Raw genomic sequence first — 21891 nt, 5'->3', positions numbered from 1 at the left:
AATTGAGGTATGTTACCTCATTTTTATCATATGAAAACATGAAAATGATGTTGCTCTATGAAGAATGCCTGAATTATTTCATGTTACGCTTTGTGCCTTTTCAAAATCAGCATTCTTGTCGACCACAGGATTATTTATTTCATTCTCAATGGCTGGATTTTCTCGTCTGTTGCAACTCACTGAGGTGACAATATTGACTTTTGAGTGGGCAAGGAAGGAGAACAGATAGCCATATTCTGCGTGTAATATATCTTCACCTTATTTGTATGCCAGCCTCACTACATATTTTGACAAGTTAATGCTTCGGTGTCGATTATGAGTTAATCTTGTCCAGATTTTTGGCATGTGGAAAATTTACATTTAGATAACCTAAGTCCCTTCATAAATGGATGGCAGGCTTTGTTTATACATACTTGCAGTGAATGCTCTTCTTAGACATTTTTTGTACTCATTGTGTTTTGGTGCTGAAATTAAATGAATGTATCTCTATTTTTGCTTTTTGCAATTGCGAGTGTTTGTATCAATGGATTAAAGTGCCTCTTAGTTGCATTAGATGCCCTTTACAAGGGGTATGGAAGAAAAGTTGATGAATATGGATGTTGGTAGACCTGCATATCACTAAAAACAGGAAGAATAAGTGGTTTAATGGGAAATTCATCTCCACAAACCTGTATTTTGGACAAAGCAGGTTTTTCATCTATAATATACCACCTTATAATATTTTTATTATATATCCTTAGCGGTGACTCTGAAAAATATGCATAGTTGAAATAGGAGGTATAGTTGAAATTCTTCCAATAACATCATCCTAGGACTTGTACAGCATTCAGTGACTCTGCTATGCCTTAGTTTGAGTAATGGACTTAAATAGTTTTTAACAAGTTAACCCATCACAGTTTGATTTCAATTTATCATTTTAATATCAAAGTTTTTGTGCCCACTGTCAAGTTTTAATTTGCATGAATTTAAATGAATAAATCACTAGAGCACAAGTTTGTGGTAACAAGCTTTGTAATATTTTGATATTAATGAATCAATTAACTATGGATCAGGGAAGGAAGAAGCTACTTTCATGCAATGAGAAGCTAATTGTAGACTTCAAATATATTGTAATCGGCAATTTTTTCACATTGTCTCATTAACGCTTGTAAATATTAAATTTGTCTAGCAACTTGGTAGCAAGTACATGTAAGGTGTAGTCAGGTTGTCAATGCCTGCAAATAAATTTTTCCATTTTTAGTCTTACATTTTGCTTGAGACCGATTTCTGGCTTTGAAGTATTGCCTTTGCAGCTCTTAGTTTCAAGCTGGCAGGTATAGGGTATGATTTCCATATTAGCATGTATACAAGCATGAGAGTATCTTCTCTTTTGTTGAATATTTTATCCTTAATGAATGATTTATTATTTTAGGAACACTTTTGTGTCTGTCTTCCCATTTTATTAGAAGACTATCTCACGTAGCCAAAACTGGGAATTGGTGGTTGAGGTATGGATTCAGATTGAGAAGTGTATACTTACCAAATTGCAAGTTTTATACTTTCCTCATATTTCCCTTTTGATGACCCTCTGAGAAGTAACTTTATGATATGGGAATTGTTTGAGACTCAGTTAAGATCTGATTTGAAAAGAATTACTCTCTAATGATGTCATTACAGCTTTTGGGATAATGTCATCATTCTATGATTGTTTTATTAATCACCAATTATTGTTGCTGTAAAATTTATGTTGCTACATATGATGCTAAAGTAGTTATCTTCTTTAACATGGTATGTGGTAACATACGACAGCGGACCCAAAAATACCCGGATAGATATCGCTGCACGTGTCGCTCTTGTTTATATTTTGGGCTTCTCCCACCAGATGGCCATTGTTCCATCATTTCTGAGTCTTGTGTGTGAAATGGGGTGGATATAGACTGCTGCTGTAGGGATCCACTGTGACAGTTTACATTCGAAGATTTTTTTGACCTCTTCTCTACTCGGTAAAATTGAGTCAGACGCAGTTAATTTGTTGTCTGCAGCTTATGAAGAACACCCTTGAAAAATAACTCAAGCGCACGAGTGGTATTTGCAATTCAAACATGGCAACATGTCCATCGAAGACATTCAACCCCCGGACTGGCCTTCCACGTCCACAACTGATGAATGAAAACATGGAAGAAAACTGTTGCCCTTGTGCATGAGTATATGTATGCACATAATAGGCATACTTGACGGACTCGCTGCACAATCTGGTCATTTTTGGAATCCATTGCAGTGAATTTCAGTTGAAGATTAGCAATTGAGAGGAATCGCCTTGAAATTCATCCCCTGCTTGGTGCCTCCTGATCAAAAGTGGCGCATGTTGCTGATTGTCGCGACTTTAGTTTTTGGTAAAAAAATTGCATAATAGTTCTAGTTCTTCACCCACTGTACTCACCAGATCTCACACCTTTAGAGTTGCCTTTGTTCAACCGGATGAAAATGGTGATGAAAGGGAAATGTTTTGATCATATTACAGAGGTAAAAAGAAAATCGAAGGCGGCACTGCAAGGCATCGGAAACGACAAGTACCAAAGGTGTTTTGCATTGTGGAAAAAACGTTTTATCCAATGTGTCATTGTAAATGGAGAGTACTTTGAAGGTGACTAACATTTGTATGACAAAAAATTAAATTTAGAATTTTTTTAAAATTGTGTCCGCTATTTTTGGGTCCCCCCTCGTGTAATTACTTAAAGTGAAAGATAGCCGTGATATATGTATATACATAACAATTTGAGTTCATGAGATGCAGCTTCCTTTGGAAGTTTTTGGTGTACTATTTTTAGAATTTATTTCTGTTCAGATGCATACTTGTAATCATTTTCAGTTAATGATTTGGTTCTTTTAGGTGGAACTAAAGTAAATGGCATAGAATTTACTTTTTTGCTAGGGTTTATATTCTTTTCAAGAGCGATTACCTTACCTCCTAATAAATTTCAACATTTAATGTAACCTTATATTTTTTAGGTGGCTATTGGTACAATAATACCCCGAATTACTTCTCTGCAAGATTTTATACAATTTTGGATTACTCTTATTCTGCTTGGACTAAATATTTCTAGACCACTTTCGGTTGATAGTTTGGCTGAGCTCACATTCACTGAATCGGTCTTTTGTATTTGTTTATTTCATAATATCAACCTACAGGTTGAACTTTCTGTAACTTATCAAGGAAAATACTTGAAAAAATTGTGAAAAATATATAGTTATAGCTAGCTCATTAAATAATGTTGAGATGAATGGAGTCTATTTTCATCCATTCATAAAAGAAACTCGTCAGGGGTCAAAGGGTAGCACTGGTGAACTAATTTTTACTATTTTTAATACTTATTTATTAATTTCTCTTATGCTTTGATCCATATTTTTTTGTCTTTGGCTATTTGTCTCCTTGAGGTGTGGAGGAGACCTTGTCCCTTCCTTCCTGAGAACTGGCTGTTTTGTTTGAAAAAAGTTAAAAATTGTCTGGTGAAAAAATGCATCAATAGTTATTTTGAAACATGGCTAACTCTCTTTTGTCATGATGTTCTTAAATTTGTTGAATCAAAAAGACAATTTTACACAATATTTCTACATTTTTAGAAAACTTTCGACTCGAAAGTTTTCTAAAAATGTAGAAATATTGTGTAAAATTGTCTTTTTTCGACACATTATCTTGAATTTTTTTTTTTACAAATTACAGTCATGCAAGCTAAACAAAATAGAGCTGTGGTAAAGTGGGTAGTAGACTCTATGAATTAACTGTGGCGAAAGTAGTTCTTGACCAAATTAGCTTTGATGTAATGAAAGTAACATTAGGTGTCCCACAAGGAAGTGTAATTGGCCCAATTATGTTCATCCTATGCTAAAGTAACCTCTGCTCCTGAATTATTAGTAAAATAAATTTATTTGCTGATGATGCTGTCATCTATTGAGAAATTAGTGATCACTCTTGACTTTGAAATGGTATCATCGGATTTAAACAACGTTCATGTGAGAGGCCTAGAGTGCTACTCTAGGGTGAAGGCTAGAACTTAATCTGAATAAATGCATGGCGGTACATGTCTTGAGTAGGTTGTCCACTTAATCCCATGGATGTCTTGGGGATGGTGTCAATATCTGGGAGTTAAGCAAACTTTGAACCTATGGTGGGGAACACATGTATGTCTTAGTAAATTAACCATCATCCATCTTTTGAATGGATTTCATCCCCTATTGCTATTTAATTATATACCTTTGTCCTCATCTAGCCTATATATTTGTTTAATGTTACTTATTCATCTCATTATTTAAAATCACTAAAAATGTGCACCCACCAAAAGAAGTTTACTTTGGCCGTTCCCGTATTCTTAGCATTTCAGTTATCCTACAACAGTTAGAAAGTGATTCAAAAGTAAATTGTGGTGAAATATTTTCCCAAAAATTAATGATGAATGCAAGTGAATACAAAAATTATTGGTGGGAAAAATGTCGGCATCCTGAATTTAAAGAGGAAACTTTCAATTTGTGAAGCTACAACATATGGTGGCATTGACTGAAAGATATGAGCCCAGTGGATTTGACTTAAATTGGATACCATATGGCTGTTTTCTAACCTTGTGAATGCAAATACATATTTAAACTTTTATTTACTTAATTCATTTAAACTTCATAAATTCAGTGTGAATGGGTGTAGGGATTTGAGCTAAATTCAGTGAATCTATTGATGAAATTAACGCATATAAGTGCTTCTTGAGCTGGTGTATAATGTTTGGAAGTTCATTACCTCTCGGTCTGAGTCATTAAATTATTTCAATGGCTACTGTGCTGCAGATCAGTGTCAACTTATCTCTTTTCATCAAAGTTTTAAGTTTTTCGCCTAAAAATTGAGTGGATGTTATAATATTTGGTTTTCATCATAAAAATATTAGCTCAGTCAGAATTTTGGCTCAATATGTTTTCTTAAATATTTTATTTGAATGTGACAGACTATCATAATTTGTATCATAAAATTATGTATAATATGTGTAGTTTTTGATGAAGTAGTAAGTGTAAATATATAAATACACTCATGTTATGGATTTAACTAGCGATATAACAAAAATAACAACATTAATTCATTAGTTGTCTCTTCTCTAAGACCTATGTACCGATTATATTTAAAAATTCAAATAATGAGAAAAATTTACCTTTACAGTAATTTCTGTTTTGGGTTTCCTGGAGTGTATCTCTACTAATAATGCATATATGAGGTGTGAAATTGACGAGGTATTGGGACTGTACATATATCTTTTCCCAATTTTATTTAACTAATACATTTGCACGGTGATTCATTTTTTTTGTAGTTTTGCTGTTGCCTCTCTGACACTTTGCCTTGAAAACTGCTTCGTTGACTAAATCCTTGGGGTTGGGGTTTTTTTTGGGAGTTTTGGTCATGTATGGTCACTATGATCACACTCTGTCTCTCTTCTCTCTTTCGCTCTCCCTTCCCTTCCTCCCTCTATGCGCTCCCCCCTCTCGTCTTAATTTCTCTCTCTCGCTCTCTCTCTCACACGCTGCTTCCTCCTCCACCCCCCTGCAAATACACGCGCCTGCCGTGTCCATTTGCCCTTGCGCGATCACGCAGGAGGGACTCGCTCGCGCTGGAGGAGAAGCGTAACGCCATCAACGAGAAGGTCAACGTGAAGAAGGAGAAGAAGAAGAAGAAGAAGAAGGAGGGTGGGGGTGAGGGGGAGGGGGAGGGAAAGAGGAAGAGCGGCAGTGCCAGCGGAAGCTCTACTTCCTCTCTAACCGACAAACCTCTCAACGATTGCAGCTCGGCAGCAGTGGGGAGTGGGGACGTGAGCATGGCGGACGCGGAGGCGAGCAATGGGGTGGTGGAGGGGGGTGCAAATGGGGACGTGGAGGGGGAGCCGAGGGTGGAGCAGCGCAGGGGACGGGGCGCCGAGGAGATGGCCGCCGAGATGGAGGCGGAGGAGAGGAAAGAGCGCGAGGCAGCCAAGCGCAAGCAGAGGGACCCGCCCATCGTGTTCAAGGATGCCGTCGACGTGCGTCATTTCACTTGCATGCCTAGTCTGTAGAAGACCACACAATGGCTCACAATTCAGCAATTGTTATTCAGCAATGGTGAAGCAAAAATCCAGTACTGTTCCACAAACTTTTTATTCTACGACAGCAAATAAAATTTTGTGGAACCATACTGGATTTTTGCTTCACCATAAATACCTATCTCATTGTTCCACCAAGTCATGCCAAAATCAATTGATTCCATTCGCAATGCTAGTGCAGCAAAACGGGCCTTTCTCTTCAAGAAGCTTTCAGTCAAGCTTCGTCTTGCGAACCTTAATATATTCTTCGGCAACCAGTGCCTTAAGTTCCAACTCATACTGAATTACGTAATGACACTATAGCCATCAAAACTAGTCGACAGCAAATAAAAGTTTGTGGAACAGAAGTAGGTTTTTGCTTCGACATAAATATCTTATCGTTCCACCAAGTCATGCCAAAATCAGTTTATTTCATTAGCAACTGTTAATTCCAAAACAGCCCAAATTCATTAACAAGAGTTTGGAGAGAGAGACCAATTTTGCCTGTTCAAAGTTACTAAAAGTCATTCCTAGGATTTTTCCCCATGAATGGATTTGTTACCGAAGGTCAATCACTGCTTGCTCAATCAGTCAGAACTTAAACCCAAAGGTTAGTGTGGATATGTGAAGGGAGTTCTCTCCCCAAACTAAGCCTCACCCCTGTGCTTTTCAATCGTTGATGGTCGGGGGCCAGTTACTTCCCCTTGGTCACCTTCCACTGTGAAGATTTTTTTGGGGAATGCCTGAAGGCTTTGCCCAGGATTTGAACCTATGCCCTTTCAGTGAGATGCCAAGTGCTGTACTCACCCCTCTCCCCCTTATAGTGTCCTTTTGTAGGAAAAAAGCCAAAGTTCTAGTTTTTCCCTCTGATGTACAAAAGTACTGCTTAAATATTTTTATTAGGTACCTTGCTAGTGGACTTCTGCCATTTTGGAATATGTGTCTTCAATGAAGACAAGTCATTTGGTATATTTTATTTAAAATGACTGTGAATTTTCTGTTAAACAGAGGGATATGATTATGGCAGTAAGCACGTTAAAATGTTACAATAGAGCTACTTTGTTAGAAAAATCAAAAGTTTTCTCTGCATATATGTATTCTGATAAATTGTTTGCAGCTAGATCAGGTTCTCCATTATTGCTTACGTTTTTGATGGCCGAGTCAACCATCATCCTTTGGGCCTGTTGCTTTTATAGTCTGAAATAAAAAACAGTGCCTAAATTTCTTTTCTAAAATTTTATGTAACCAACCCAGGTTTCTGCAAATTTTTACACAATCAAAGGAATTTCAATTTGGTCTTGTAATTATGATAGTCAAGCATTTTCCACATGTGAAACCTTTTAAAATTTGCTTTTCTAGGTCAGAGTGGAATTTGATGCCCTCGTTGGTCATGTGGGGAACCTTCTGAATCCGGAAGAGCAGCAGTCATTGGAAGAGCTGCACCAGTACATGCTCGAGGATGAGGGATCGTGGGCACTCAGCGACAGCTTCCTCAACTTTGTCGGTAAGGCTCAATAAGGACATGTCCCCTCAGCTCATTAGTCGTATTTTAAGTGGGCTCATTTGTGATGTGCGACCATTGGACTCTAAACAATGCAATGAGGATGGCTGTGCAATGTGCATTGGTTCTGGTGAAGCCAGTGTCCCTCCCAGCATGCCTGATTCCGAGGGATGAATTTGGATTTTACGAGAGATGGGACATTCGAATAATGGTTTCACCAAATACCTCAAATAATGAGCTTTTTACCCTATTTGATAATAGTAAAGGTCGTCTGTGATTCTATTAAAATCCGTTGACAATGTTTTTGGGTGTTACATGAAGGTTGTCACATTAGGTTGATTCAATTCTTTATTAATATTTTTACGAAAACTTATCATTAAAATTATGCATTAAAATATGTATAATGCTTATAATCCTCGAGAAAAGCATTGAGAAGGATGTGTGTATGCTTTAAAATGAACACAAGATCTGCCTTTTCCTCTCATGACACCTTGTTGCATGGCAAAATATAAGTTTTGCATATTCCAATTTAAAGTAATTGTCAATTCTTTGCAATAAACGCAGTAAAGCATTACTAATAAATAGCCTTCAATTTGCAAACCATAAAAAAGAAAAAGAATTGTGATGGCCGCCATGCGTGCAAGTTTGATGTAATCTTGGAGATGACAGTTGCATTAGGGCTTAGCAAAAGTGCTCATTTCTCAACACCAGCCTGATGTGATTTGTATTAATGAGCATTGGCTCACGGCTACTGAACTTGACTCATTACAGCTACCCGGCTATGTTGTGGCCGATGCTTTCTGCCTATCCACACTAAAAAATGGTGGAGTTTTTATTCTTATTTCTGTTAACTTCAGCTGTAGCTCCGTAACCTTCCCTTACACCTATCTCAATGTTGAACAGGTGTTTGAATGTAGCATGACCAACGTCCCAATTCTTCGATTTTAGTTTTATTATTTCAACCATATACTGTTCTTCAAGTGGTAATTTCAATGTATTTCTTGATAAATTTTCCAGCATGCTGAATAATGTGTACAACTCGGTTGACAAACCACTATTAACTGTCACTGGTGACTTTAATTGTGACCTCCTTCATTGCTCTGAAAAAAAATCAGAGCTACTAGATGTTCTTTTGTCTTACAGTATAAATGTAACTACTAACAAACCCAGCAGAGTCAGATCCACCTCTGCATCAGCTATCGACAACATTTTCACAAACATTGAATATCAATTTGTGAAAACTGAGGTTACAATATCTCATATTTCTGACCACTACCCATTAATCTCTACATTCACCCTAAATGCCTCAAGCAAGATGATATTGCAATACAAAAGAAATGTTTCTGATGAGAATGTGAATACTTTCTGTAATTTACTCATGTCACATGACTGGTCCAACGTTTACTCCATGAGCTCCTTTGAAGATGGTTTTAATTGTTTTTATTCAACCTGTGTGTCCTATCTTGATTATTGTTTTCCTGTACTACCTGTTAGAATAAAAAATTCGTCTCTCTCTGTGGGAAGAAAGTCATGGGTCTCTGATGAAATCCGGTACGCATCTAGACTCATGAAAAACATGGCCCTATATTACAAAAACTGTTCGGACCCCATTGAAATGCTCAAATACAAGTCAATGAAAAAGAAATATAAATGTCTTCTTCAAGATGCTATAAGAACTTTTAATGATCACAGAATATGTAATGCTGGAAACAGATCAAAAGAAATATGGAAAATTATCAATGAGTCAAAATTTCCAAAATTGCAAACCACTTATCTCAAATACCTGGATTCCCATACTTGAGGATAGTTCTGGGCTTTCTATGCCTTTTTCACATCACATCAGTTTTTCAATGTGGCTCAACAAAGCACTTGTAGACAATCATCAAGCCAATGTAATTCTCTATTTCTTCGCCCATGCTCTGACAATGAATTAGCTAATATCCTTCACAAAATGGGGAATAAATTCACCACTGGTCCAGATGGTATTCCTCTCATCATCATCATCATCAAAAAATCATTTCACGTCATCAAAAACCCTCGTCTATTCTTGTAACGAGTGTCTCTCGTCGGGTTTGCAAATATTCAATTCTCGCCCGAAGTTTAACAACGCGGGAGAATATCCTGTGGATGAATGAACAGCTGAGTTCATCGCAAAACAAAAATCGGTTAAATGGACATCCCATTTCTTATGATCTGTTCCTACAAAAGATGAAATCATAGTTTTTAAGACTATTAACCCGCTCAACTGGGTTAGCTTGCGGGTGATAGGGCGGGGTGTACGATAATGACATGCCATGATCTTCCGCCAATTGTGATATAATACGATTAACATATTGTGGGCCATTGTCCGAAACTAAAAATTTGGGTGCTCCCCATCGCAAAATCACTAACTCCCGCAACGCTGCCTTGACGGTCTCGGCCGTCGCACGCCTGACGGCCTTACATTCCACCCATTTTGTAAATAAATCCTGGAATACTATAACATACTGATTTCCTTTTGATGAACGTACTAAAGGTCCCATAATATCAGTTGCTACTACTAGCCAAGGTTCCTGAATCTCACGTGTACTCATCTTGCCAATTGGGCATTGTTGTTCAACTTTGAACCGCTGACAGACGTCGCACTTACGGACATACCGCGCTACATCTAACACAAGACCAGGCCAATAGTAAAATCTTTTGATTCGAGAGCACGTTTTTTCTATTCCCAGGTGACCCGCTTGAGGGCAATCATGATTCTCCTTTAGCACTGCTTTTATCCTTTCTTTCGGAAGACACAATTTCCATGGGCAACTACTGCCTTCTAACAAATGGTCTATTACCCGTTCTCTATGGATATACAATTCCCCGTTAACAATTTTCCAATCCGGATATTTCGCTGGACTACTTTGCACTCCAAGAAAACGCTTTCTATACCATGTGTCTTCACTAGGTGGTTCCTCCGTCTCCATATTAACCAAATCTATACATTCTGGGATACGAGACAATGCATCCGGCACCACATGTTCCGAACCCTTCCTATGCCAGACCTCAAAATCATATCCTTGGAGGGATAATGACCAACGAGCGAGACGACCGCTTGGATTACTTAATTTGTGAAGCCACTTTAAACTGCTATGATCAGTAATGACCACGAAATGATAGCCTTCCAAATATGAGCGAAATTTCTCAATGCTCCATAGCACGCTCAAACATTCCTTTTCGGTCACCGAATATTTTTGTTCTTGTGCTGTCAGTGAGCGACTCGCGAATGCAATGACCCTCTCAGAGCCCTCTAAGAACTGTGTAAGCACGGCCCCTAAACCGATAGAACTAGCATCCTTTTGCAAATAAAAGGTCTCTTTGAAATCTGGACACGATAACACCGGAGTGGAAGTCAAGTATTCTTTTATTTTCTCAAATGAGGATTGTTGCTCCTTATCCCACTTCCACACAATTCCTTTCTTCAACAAGTGACGCAAAGGTGCTACGATAGAGGAAAAATTGCGAACAAACCGTCGATACCAGGAAGCCATGCCAAGAAACCTGCGCAATCGTTGAATATTCCGTGGCACGGGATAATTTACAACTGGGCTGACTTTCTCCATATCCACCGACAAACCGTGTTTATTGACTAAAAACCCCAAATATCGAATCTCTTGGCAACACCACTCGCATTTATTCTTATTTATCTTCAATCCGGCGCTCCTCAATATCCGAAAAACTTCGGTTAATAGGCTTAGGTGATGTTCAAATGTTTTTGTAACTATTACTATGTCATCTAAATAGGCGAAGCAATGCGGCTCCATCTCCGGTCCAATTAATCTATCAAGCAACCTTTGGAAGGTCGCGGGTGCCCCTGTAAGACCAAAGGGCATTCGCTTAAATTGGAATAGACCTCTCCCCGGAACCGTAAAAGCGGTGATTTCCTTACTAGCGCTTTCTAAGGGGATTTGGAAATAAGCCTGATGCAGATCAATTTTTGTGATATATTTCGCACTACGCAATTTATCTAGAATGGCTGACATGTACGGCAAAGGATATGCATCCTTCTTGGATATCGCGTTTACCTTTCTAAAATCCAAACAAAAACGATACTTCCCGTCTGGCTTACGGACTACAACCACTGGACTCGACCAGGAACTTTGCGACGGTTCAATAATATCTTCACTCAACAAACGATCAACCTCTTGATTTATTACTTCCTGCATACGGGGATTCACCGGATAATATCTTTGTTTTATCGGAGGGTTGTCTCCGACGTCAATGCGATGTGACACTAAATTGGTGCAACCCGATAAGTGATCAAACAATCTTAATTCCCTCTCTAAAAATTTTTCCAGTTGTTCTTTCTCAAAATGATTCAAATTCACAACTCCCTGAATCTGCTCCGTCACTTTACCCTCAGTCCGAAAGTTGTAACGCACTCTAGGAGAAGAATCAAAACTCCACGCGTTTCGCCGTGTGTCTATTATAAGGGCGAATTGCGAAAGAAAATCCTTACCTGCGATACACGGAACAGATAAACAAGGCAATACATACACTTTAATTACCTTCGTCTTTCCTTTTAAGTTAATAGCTAAGTCAACTGACCCTAAAACACACTCTGTGGTGCCATTCGCTACAGTAACCTTCATATCATGCACTAGAGTGATTGATAAACCCATGTCTTTCACTACCTTTAAACCCCCTAGGCCCAAATAAGTTTTACCGGAACCAGAGTCTACCAGGGCACTAAGTACATTGCGTCCAATAGTCAAATCTAAATACCACCTACCATCACCTGAAACCTGAAAATTCAAAAATGGACGAGATTCTTGGTAGGCTTTATTCCTTAATTGGTTTTGTAAGGATGAGAAGGGAATTAAGGGCTTGGAGCTCCGTGCTCCCTTCCGTACGAAACTCCGGTCCCATTTCCCGTTTGACAATTTTTACACGTAAATTTCGTTACCCCGCGCCGACCACATCGGAAACAGAAACGACCAAGAGTCAATGAACACTGAGAAAATCTATGACCAACCTGACCACAATTCCAACATGACGGCCTATTGAGCTCTACACTTTTTGAGTGCGGTGTGAATTCCAGCCCCTCCTCAGAGCTTCCCTTCTCCACCGACCGTCTTACTCTCAGATTCTGAGTAACGCCCTGACTTCCCCTCGTCACTGTGACGGCCTCAATCGACTGACGATAGTGCTTGCCTTGAGAGGCTTTATCGTGAGATGAATTTTCGCTTTTACGAACTTTGAAAGGTTTATATGCGGCCTCCGGTACTACCGACTGAGCAGCATTTGGTGGAGATCGGAAATTGCTTTTTAATTTGTGAATATATTCATATTCTTTCCCCAGACTGGATAACTCGTCTAACGTATGGAAGTCTCTACGCCTTATGAATAGTTTATAATCTGGTCTCATGTTGCGATACGCCCATCTAAGCTTTTCCTCCTCGCTAGGAATTTGCTCAAGCCTATTCAATAGCGTTCCAAGACCCGTTAAATAGTCTGCCAATGACTCATCTGGCCCTTGAGTTCTCTCCCTTATCTCACGTTCCAACTGCTCCTGGAAATCGTAATCGGTAAATCGACTTTTCAACGCGGACTCAAACTCAGACCAGGAATTTAACTTACATTTGTTCAAACGAAACCAATAAAGAGCCGTATCTTTCAGAAGTTCAGGCATACCCATCCATAATTGATCCTCAGTAATTCCATAGCCTTCCCTTAATTCTTGTAAACGAATCAGAAAATTTCCGACGCTATCCCCTTTGGCCCCTGAAAACTTCAAATTCCAGCGCCTCACGACGTCCATTATGTACCTAATCTGGCTTGGAGACGCGTTCAGCAATTGCACATTAACTTCATCCGCCCTAGCGTCTCCCGCTATCTCGCCTGATTCTCCCCTCACTCGTGCAATTAGACGAGCCCTCAACTGAGACACGTTCCCGGTGGAAACCAAATTCCTCTCAGTCAATTCTGCCACCAAACCACTTCTTCGAAGGTGATATACCCAGCTAACCTGAGGGGTAGGGCCTCCTGCAGCTGAAGTAGGATTGTCTAAATGTAATAACTCCTCAATACCTTCCTCCGACATCACGATGAGTATTTCAAACAAAGGTATAAACCACAGAGCACTAATCTCACCATTCGAAAACACAGTTTACTCCCCTTAAACGCAAAGCAAATATCCAACAAATCTAGAACAAAAATAAATGATCTAAATGACCCATTAGGGTCCCTGTTCGGGCGCCATTTGTAACGGGTGTCTCTCGTCGGGTTTGCAAATTCAGCCTATTTCGACTAGAGGCCCGTCCACCACGTAAGCACGCGGATAGCTAACAGTGGAGTGAATAATAACAAGAAGACAAATAAGATAATAAGCAACGGAAAAAATTAAAGGTACTATCCAGGGTTTCTAATGACCTTGAAGAAAACGACACGTTTCAATAGTAGCTGTTACAAGCCAAGGTAAGATATTTATTTCTCCAACTATTTTGGATATTTGGCAGCACACAGAAAGAACAACAATTTTAAAATACATTCTCGCCTCATCGGCTAATATAGCAATCCTAATCACAAAATAATGTTTTCCCCCAACTATTTTAATATTTGGCAGCTCACAGAAAGAACGACAAATTTACAATACATTCTCGCCTCATCGAGGCCTATAGAAATCCCAACCACAAAGTAAAGTTTGGCATAAGGCGCACGTGGTCCCGAAGACCTGACATAAATGCACATGAATTGGAAACAGCAAGGAACACAAACCAAAATCAACGCTAAGAATTTAGATCCCAATAACGGGCACGTAACAGAAAATCACGAAAAGCAAAATTGAACATTAGAAATCATCAAAGCCCTTTAGCCACATACCTCAATCCCTCACTCACACACACACACACACACACTGGTTTGAATTTTTAAGCACACTTGATGGAGAGATGTGGACTCCTGAAAGTTCGTAGGCCAAAAAGAGCTTTTTCGTGGCGAGCTCTTCTCTCTAGCATTTCCCTCACGGAGGGCAGCAGCAGCGTCGCACACTAGCAGACGCTTCATTCCGGTGGCACATACACCTGCGCGCGCCTCCTCGCCGGCGGGAATCCAAACTGGGCGCTCTGGTTAGTCTGCACCATGCGTTAGCCTGACCTTTTCTCTTGCGGTGGTCAGCCGTCAGAAGAAGAAGGCGGGTATCGCCCAGACCACGGCCAGGGGTGACCAGTCCCTCTGCCGCGGACCCGTGGATCGCCGATGTCCTGAGTGCTCACAAACCTCAAATACATGCACACAACTTTATAAAAAAAAACAAAACACACTTGATTATTGACGTACGTGGCTATCGGATTTGAGTTTATTCCTCCCAATTACAGAGGCAATGAACTTAGATTAAAAAAAATACAAAATCTAAAGAAAATTATTTGTGGCTGAGATAACAAAAGAAAATAATTTGTTTTTTTTTTTCTTTGGAGCAAAATAGATACAATATATTCACACATTCCAAAATAATAACAGAGTGCATTAGTATTTACAAAAAAAAACTTAACATTCCTCTAATTGCTTTACAATCAACATAAGGCAATAGAAACAAAATAAATATAGCTTTTTAATCCTAACACCTCCCACCTGCTCCTTTGCCTCCGAACTTTCGGGATTCATTCTCCAACTTTTGAGGGTTACATTTTTGCAAGTCCGAGAGAAGGTCAAGCGAGAGAACCGATGAGGTTGAAAGGCGCTCAGTAAAAGATTGGACCACTCGCTTAAATAGATTGAAGGAATTACATGATTTAGTGCAGCGGAACCTTACCGAGGCATATTCGCGGCAGAGTAAATATTATAATTTGCGACGAAGAGATCGCAAATATTCGCCTGGCGAATTGGTACTAAAGAGAAATTTTGTTTTATCTTCGGCAGCTCAAAACATTTCATCCAAATTATTGCCAAAATTTGTGGGTCCGTATCGTATTAGATGTTCTATTTCCCATAATGTTTATGAATTGGAAACAGAGAACCATAAGAGTATTGGAAAATGGCATGTTAAAGATTTAAAGCCATATCTCAACCCAACCTCATAAATTTTTTTTTTTATTAAGTAAAGGGGGGAATATGTAACCCTCAAAAGTTGGAGAATGAATCCCGAAAGTTCGGAGGCAAAGGAGCAGGTGGGAGGTGTTAGGATTAAAAAGCTATATTTATTTTGTTTCTATTGCCTTATGTTGATTGTAAAGCAATTAGAGGAATGTTAAGTTTTTTTTTGTAAATACTAATGCACTCTGTTATTATTTTGGAATGCGTGAATATATTGTATCTATTTTGCTCCAAAGAAAAAAAAAACAAATTATTTTCTTTTGTTATCTCAGCCACAAATAATTTTCTTTAGATTTTGTATTTTTTAAAATCTAAGTTCATTGCCTCTGTAATTGGGAGGAATAAACTCAAATCCGATAGCCACGTACGTCAATAATCAAGTGTGTTTTGTTTTTTTTTATAAAGTTGTGTGCATGTATTTGAGGTTTGTGAGCACTCAGGACATCGGCGATCCACGGGTCCGCGGCAGAGGGACTGGTCACCCCTGGCCGTGGTCTGGGCGATACCCGCCTTCTTCTTCTGACGGCTGACCACCGCAAGAGAAAAGGTCAGGCTAACGCATGGTGCAGACTAACCAGAGCGCCCAGTTTGGATTCCCGCCGGCGAGGAGGCGCGCGCAGGTGTATGTGCCACCGGAATGAAGCGTCTGCTAGTGTGCGACGCTGCTGCTGCCCTCCGTGAGGGAAATGCTAGAGAGAAGAGCTCGCCACGAAAAAGCTCTTTTTGGCCTACGAACTTTCAGGAGTCCACATCTCTCCATCAAGTGTGCTTAAAAATTCAAACCAGTGTGTGTGTGTGTGTGTGTGAGTGAGGGATTGAGGTATGTGGCTAAAGGGCTTTGATGATTTCTAATGTTCAATTTTGCTTTTCGTGATTTTCTGTTACGTGCCCGTTATTGGGATCTAAATTCTTAGCGTTGATTTTGGTTTGTGTTCCTTGCTGTTTCCAATTCATGTGCATTTATGTCAGGTCTTCGGGACCACGTGCGCCTTATGCCAAACTTTACTTTGTGGTTGGGATTTCTATAGGCCTCGATGAGGCGAGAATGTATTGTAAATTTGTCGTTCTTTCTGTGAGCTGCCAAATATTAAAATAGTTGGGGGAAAACATTATTTTGTGATTAGGATTGCTATATTAGCCGATGAGGCGAGAATGTATTTTAAAATTGTTGTTCTTTCTGTGTGCTGCCAAATATCCAAAATAGTTGGAGAAATAAATATCTTACCTTGGCTTGTAACAGCTACTATTGAAACGTGTCGTTTTCTTCAAGGTCATTAGAAACCCTGGATAGTACCTTTAATTTTTTCCGTTGCTTATTATCTTATTTGTTTTCTTGTTATTATTCACTCCACTGTTAGCTATCAGCGTGCTTACGTGGTGGACGGGCCTCTAGTCGAAATAGGCTGAATTTGCAAACCCGACGAGAGACACCCGTTACATTCTTAGTCAATGAATCGCTAAGGCTTGGCCAATTTCCACCACCACTTAAAAGTACCAAAGTCATCCCCCTCTGTAAAGGTAAAGGCAATAAACAGCATATGAGCTCATATAGACCAATATCTATACCGAATCAATTTGGTAAAATCTTTGAAACAGTTTTTTATGCTCAGCTGATTACATACTTGGAATCTCAGAACCTATTATCCACCTCACAGCATGGATTTAGAAAATCCATATCCACTACCACTGCTACCTACTATAGTATCAATAAAATATTGCCCAACTTAGACAGTAAACTAGAATCTCTTGTTTTATTTTTCGATTTCTCCAAGGCCTTTGATTGTATCAATCACCACATATTGCTATGAAAACTTCAGCAACTTGGCATCAGAGGTACTCCATATAATTGGATAAAATCATTTCTAAATAACAGACAACAGAGTGTTTATGTAAACAAAGAAGGAACACCACATACATCACCCAAAAAAACAATTTCCTGTGGGGTTCCTCAGGGATCGGTTCTGGGTCCAGTGCTCTTCCTAGTATACATAAATGACCTCCCAAAGCTGCTGCATTCCATGCCAAATACACTCCCCATATTGTATGCTGATGGCACAAATGTCTTGGTGTCAGCCTCTTCAATTGATAGCCTGGTGTCACGGGCCAACAGTATTGTCAACCTCGGACAAGAATGAAGCAACAACAATTTTCTTCTTCTCAATAAAGAAAAAACAAATTAATCCATTTTGTTGATGAAAATAAGCTCACCTGACATTTCAGTGTCTCTTGACGGTACAATGATTCCCCGGAGCAACGAAGCCTCCTTCCTGGGGGTTACCCTTGATAGCAGTCTAAGTTGGGACAGCCATGTTTCCAGTCTGCGTAAAAAACTCTGTGCAGTGTGCTTTTTGGTTCACTCGATTAGGTCAACAGTTAACAATGAAGTGCTAATCTTAATCTATTATGGTGAATTCTATTCCCACGTTATTTATAGCATCCTTTTTGGGGCCCTTTTCCCTGTGCTCATGTTGTTTTTAAAATACAAAAGACGATATGTAGTGAGACTGATGTGCAGTGCACCCTTTAGAGCTCCATGTCGCCCTCTTTTCAAGAAACTCTCCATTCTCCCAATTCCGTGTGTTTACATGTTGAGTGCAATCATCTGTGCTAAACGCAATCTTGGTTTGTATGCTACCAACGATACTATTCACGACCACTACACCAGGAACTCTAGCAATTTACATGTAAAGTTCATCAGAACCAGTAAAACCAGCCTTTCCCCCCTTAACATGGGACTACTATTATACAACAAGCTTCCTAGAAACATTAAGAGCTTGGAAAAAATGTCTAGTTTTAAATTTAAGGTGAAGGAGTTCTTTTTGATGCATTTATTTTATTCTATTGGCGAATATTTAACTGTAAATATGTTCTGTATGGGTAATGTTTATTATTATTTCCTTGAATGTCTTTTTTTTGTTACTAAACATTGACGTGCCATATATCATGGAACATGTATGTACCATGATCTCCAGGCAAATAAATATTATTATTATTATTAAGATTTAGGAGCTGTATTGAAGTAGAAATGACTTGCAGAGTGTTCAGATTGTTAAAAATTTTTTAATGCCATTGGTATTTTACGTTGGTTGGAAAATGCATATTCAGTATTAATGCAGTATTCGAGCGAGGTATTCGGGAAAAATTAGGTACATATTCGTATTCAATACTCGAATTTGAGAAAAATGCTGTTGGACCCAACTCTGGACTTTACAAAACGTAGTGTATTTTGAGCTGCTTTAGGATTCCAGTAATTTATCTTCCAAGTCACAATCTCGTCCAAAGTATGTGAGTTGGGAAAAAAATTCAAAGTTGCATGGTTTCCCTTGATTTAAATGAAGTGCAACCATCATGGCCCTTGCAAAGACTTAAAAAGGTTTTGCTAGTTGTAGACTGGGTCACCTCAATGATGGCAACATACGTATTCTCTCTTCCTGAACCTTCCAAACTTATCCTAACATAGGGATTGAGGTACCTACAGGGTCTGTTCAATGGGTATTGGGACTGGTTCCAAAAATCAAAATTTATTGCAGTTGTCAAAATATTTACTTAATAATCTTCAAAGTGCATTCCTCCTGAATCGATACACTTAGTTCGGCGCGTCTGCCACTCGTCAAAAGCCCACTGGAAGTCTGTTTCCGGAACACTCTACAGAGCCTTTGTCATTGCCGCTTGAACCGCCTTGATGGAATCAAACCAATATCCTTTCAGCTCTCTTTTTATTTGTGGAAACAAGAAAAAGTCAGGTGGATCCAGGTCGGGGCTGTAGGGGGGGTGATGCAACGTTAACACACCACATTTTTATGGCAGCTGCCGCACAACAATGGCACTGTGGCACATTGTCATGGTGAAGTTTCCAATTCTTGGCAATGGCTGATAACATGCGCATTACGCGATGTCGCACCAGCTTCGCACGCATTTCCTCATATCAAGATCCTCTGTTACAATGGTGTGGACGGTTCCGACTGAAAGGCCGGTCTCCTCTCTGATAAGAGCAATTGCTAAACGCCTGTCAGAGTCCAAAACGTTTTTCACTTTGCCTACCTGAGCATCGGTTTGAGTGGTCGTTGGGCATCCGATGCGGTGCTCGTCTTCGAAGAGCTCCTGACCTTCCTTTAACATTTTCAAAAACTCTTGTGTGGCTTAAGGCATCATCCCCATGTTCCTGTTTTATGAGTTAAAGGGTCTCAGGTGCGGATTTCCCGAGTTAAATGCAAAACTTCACAGCGTGGTGTTGCTTGACAGTGCGCTCCATGCTGGTGTGACGACACCACAAAAAATCACACGCCACAACAATCAACCTGCTGTCTCAACACATGCTCGTAGGCGACTGAACTAAAGTGCGCCTGAGTAGTGGGGGACCCCTCTACCAAGGACCCCCCATCCACCACATTGTTGAGGCTACAGCGAACCAGTCCCAATACTTATTGAATGGACCCTGTATGTTGAGGAGACCCCATTGCCCTAATCCTCCTCAAAATTCTGTTCCTTTTGAAGATGATGGATAAAGTAGTGCATGAGTTGCAAAACTTGAAATTCCCCTGAAATATAGCTCTGCTAAGTCTCTAAACTTAGAATCGACTTTCAACAGGGACTACTTTAGTGAAATGGAGTTATTGCATGGGTTTGGGAAAGAATTAATTGTGGACGGCATGGAAGTAGCTGAATCAATGGGGTTGAATGTCAGTCTTCATATTTTTGGAGTGGTACTCCTTCCCGTGAACTTCAATAATTCTATTTCATTATTATCTCCTAAATTGTTTTCTCTTATTGATTTCAGGTCGCCTTCTACACGACACAACTTTTCGATCGGAAGCGAGATTATGCATGTTGAAAGTCCTGGCTTCTGCAGCTTTGAAGGACGATGTTATTCTGTTGCTGCACCAAGATCGAAGGGAGCACGTACTCATGAATTATGCGCACGGTGTTGATCGTCTTCCAGTGGAGGAACAACTTGCTCTTACTCTATTAGTGAGTTACCTACCTCTGCATAGGCGGATCCAGGGGGGGGGCACAGGGGCACGTGCCCCCCCCAGACCCTCAAAAATATGCAAGATTTTTAATACGGTCCCATTATGATTGCGTTCGTTTTGTATTACGAGGTATCCTTGTGCCCCACCCAGAACAAAATCCTGGATACCGCCTTGCTTGTGCCCCTCCCAGAAAAAAATCCTGGATCCGCCCCTGTACCTCTGCATTTCTTTGTGTTTGCCTTCGGTTTATTAATTTTTCTGCAAGCCTCCTTATGCTTGAAAATTAAAATTCTAATTTTAAAGTAAAGGTAGATTCTACCCATTAGTGGATAAAGTTGTTTTTACTTAATATTTGTAATAATATTTTTTCTGGCTTTCATGGTTCATTTTAACTTACTTTTGCAATTTCTTATTTTTACAAGCTATAGTTTAAAAAATAAATTGGATATATTGGATGCCCAATTAAATTGGCTATTGGAACCTATCCCGGGGAATGTTGTTCGTTATGTTGTATGTCAATTTATAATTGGTCATAACAAATACACAATAGTCCGGAAAAATAACTTGAGGCAACACCAAAGTAATATTTGAATCATTGAAACAAAAATTTGATATATATCATCAATATACATATGTGCATCATAATAAAATAAAAAAATGTCCCAATTGCCCTTTGTAGGTCTTAGAAAATCCTTTCAATGCATTGTCATACATAAATGCTTGTTGACACAAAGAACTTGCTGAGGCAACTGAGGTATTTATGCTGAGGTAAAGAAAGACATCCTCGTGTATATAATATTGTATCAAAATATAGCTTATGTTGTCTTCAATAAAAAATAATTAAATATCCGCATCTGATATATTAGATGCTATACACCGATGGGCTAAGGCAACAAGTGCCGTCATAAAAGTATGTGGAACAGACAAAAAGATAATTTTTATCAAGAGCATTGTATGGAATATCCTTATGAAGTGATTTTTCATGGTAACTGTATTTCAGTATTATTGATTGTGTTATGTGGTACTTATCCACAACTTTTTTTATTGGCTGTATGCATAGCAAACATTATGTTGTAATGGTAATATAGTACCTAAAATGCTATTTGGTGAAATAGGTTGCATGACAAATTCCAATTTTTATGGAAAAGTTTGAGTTAACATCATGAATGTAAAATTCTTCCACAAAGTCATACCTAACATGGTTGATCATAAGATTACTTAAATCTATAGGTACTGAATATAATGTTCATTACCATTGCCAATTTCTCTCTGCGTTTTGTGTTTGTGCTTATTTTAACATCTG

The 21891-nt window shown here is 39.2% G+C and overlaps 1 protein-coding gene across 3 annotated transcripts in view; it reads left to right on the top strand.

The window, feature by feature from the left end:
• Positions 1-21891, top strand: part of LOC124154661 — a 160177-nt gene that overhangs the window by 125643 nt on the left and 12643 nt on the right. For all 3 annotated transcript variants that reach the window (XM_046528538.1, XM_046528529.1, XM_046528521.1), the window contains 3 exons: positions 5792-6023; positions 7422-7566; positions 20396-20586. In XM_046528538.1, the coding sequence (XP_046384494.1) occupies positions 5792-6023; positions 7422-7566; positions 20396-20586 (568 nt within the window). The remainder of the gene's footprint in view (positions 1-5791; positions 6024-7421; positions 7567-20395; positions 20587-21891) is intronic.

The sequence above is a fragment of the Ischnura elegans genome, chromosome 1 (assembly GCF_921293095.1).
Source record: "Ischnura elegans chromosome 1, ioIscEleg1.1, whole genome shotgun sequence".
Lineage (NCBI taxonomy): Eukaryota > Metazoa > Arthropoda > Insecta > Odonata > Coenagrionidae > Ischnura > Ischnura elegans.
Note: the sequence above shows the minus strand (reverse complement) of the source record. Positions and strands in the feature narration are given on the sequence as shown.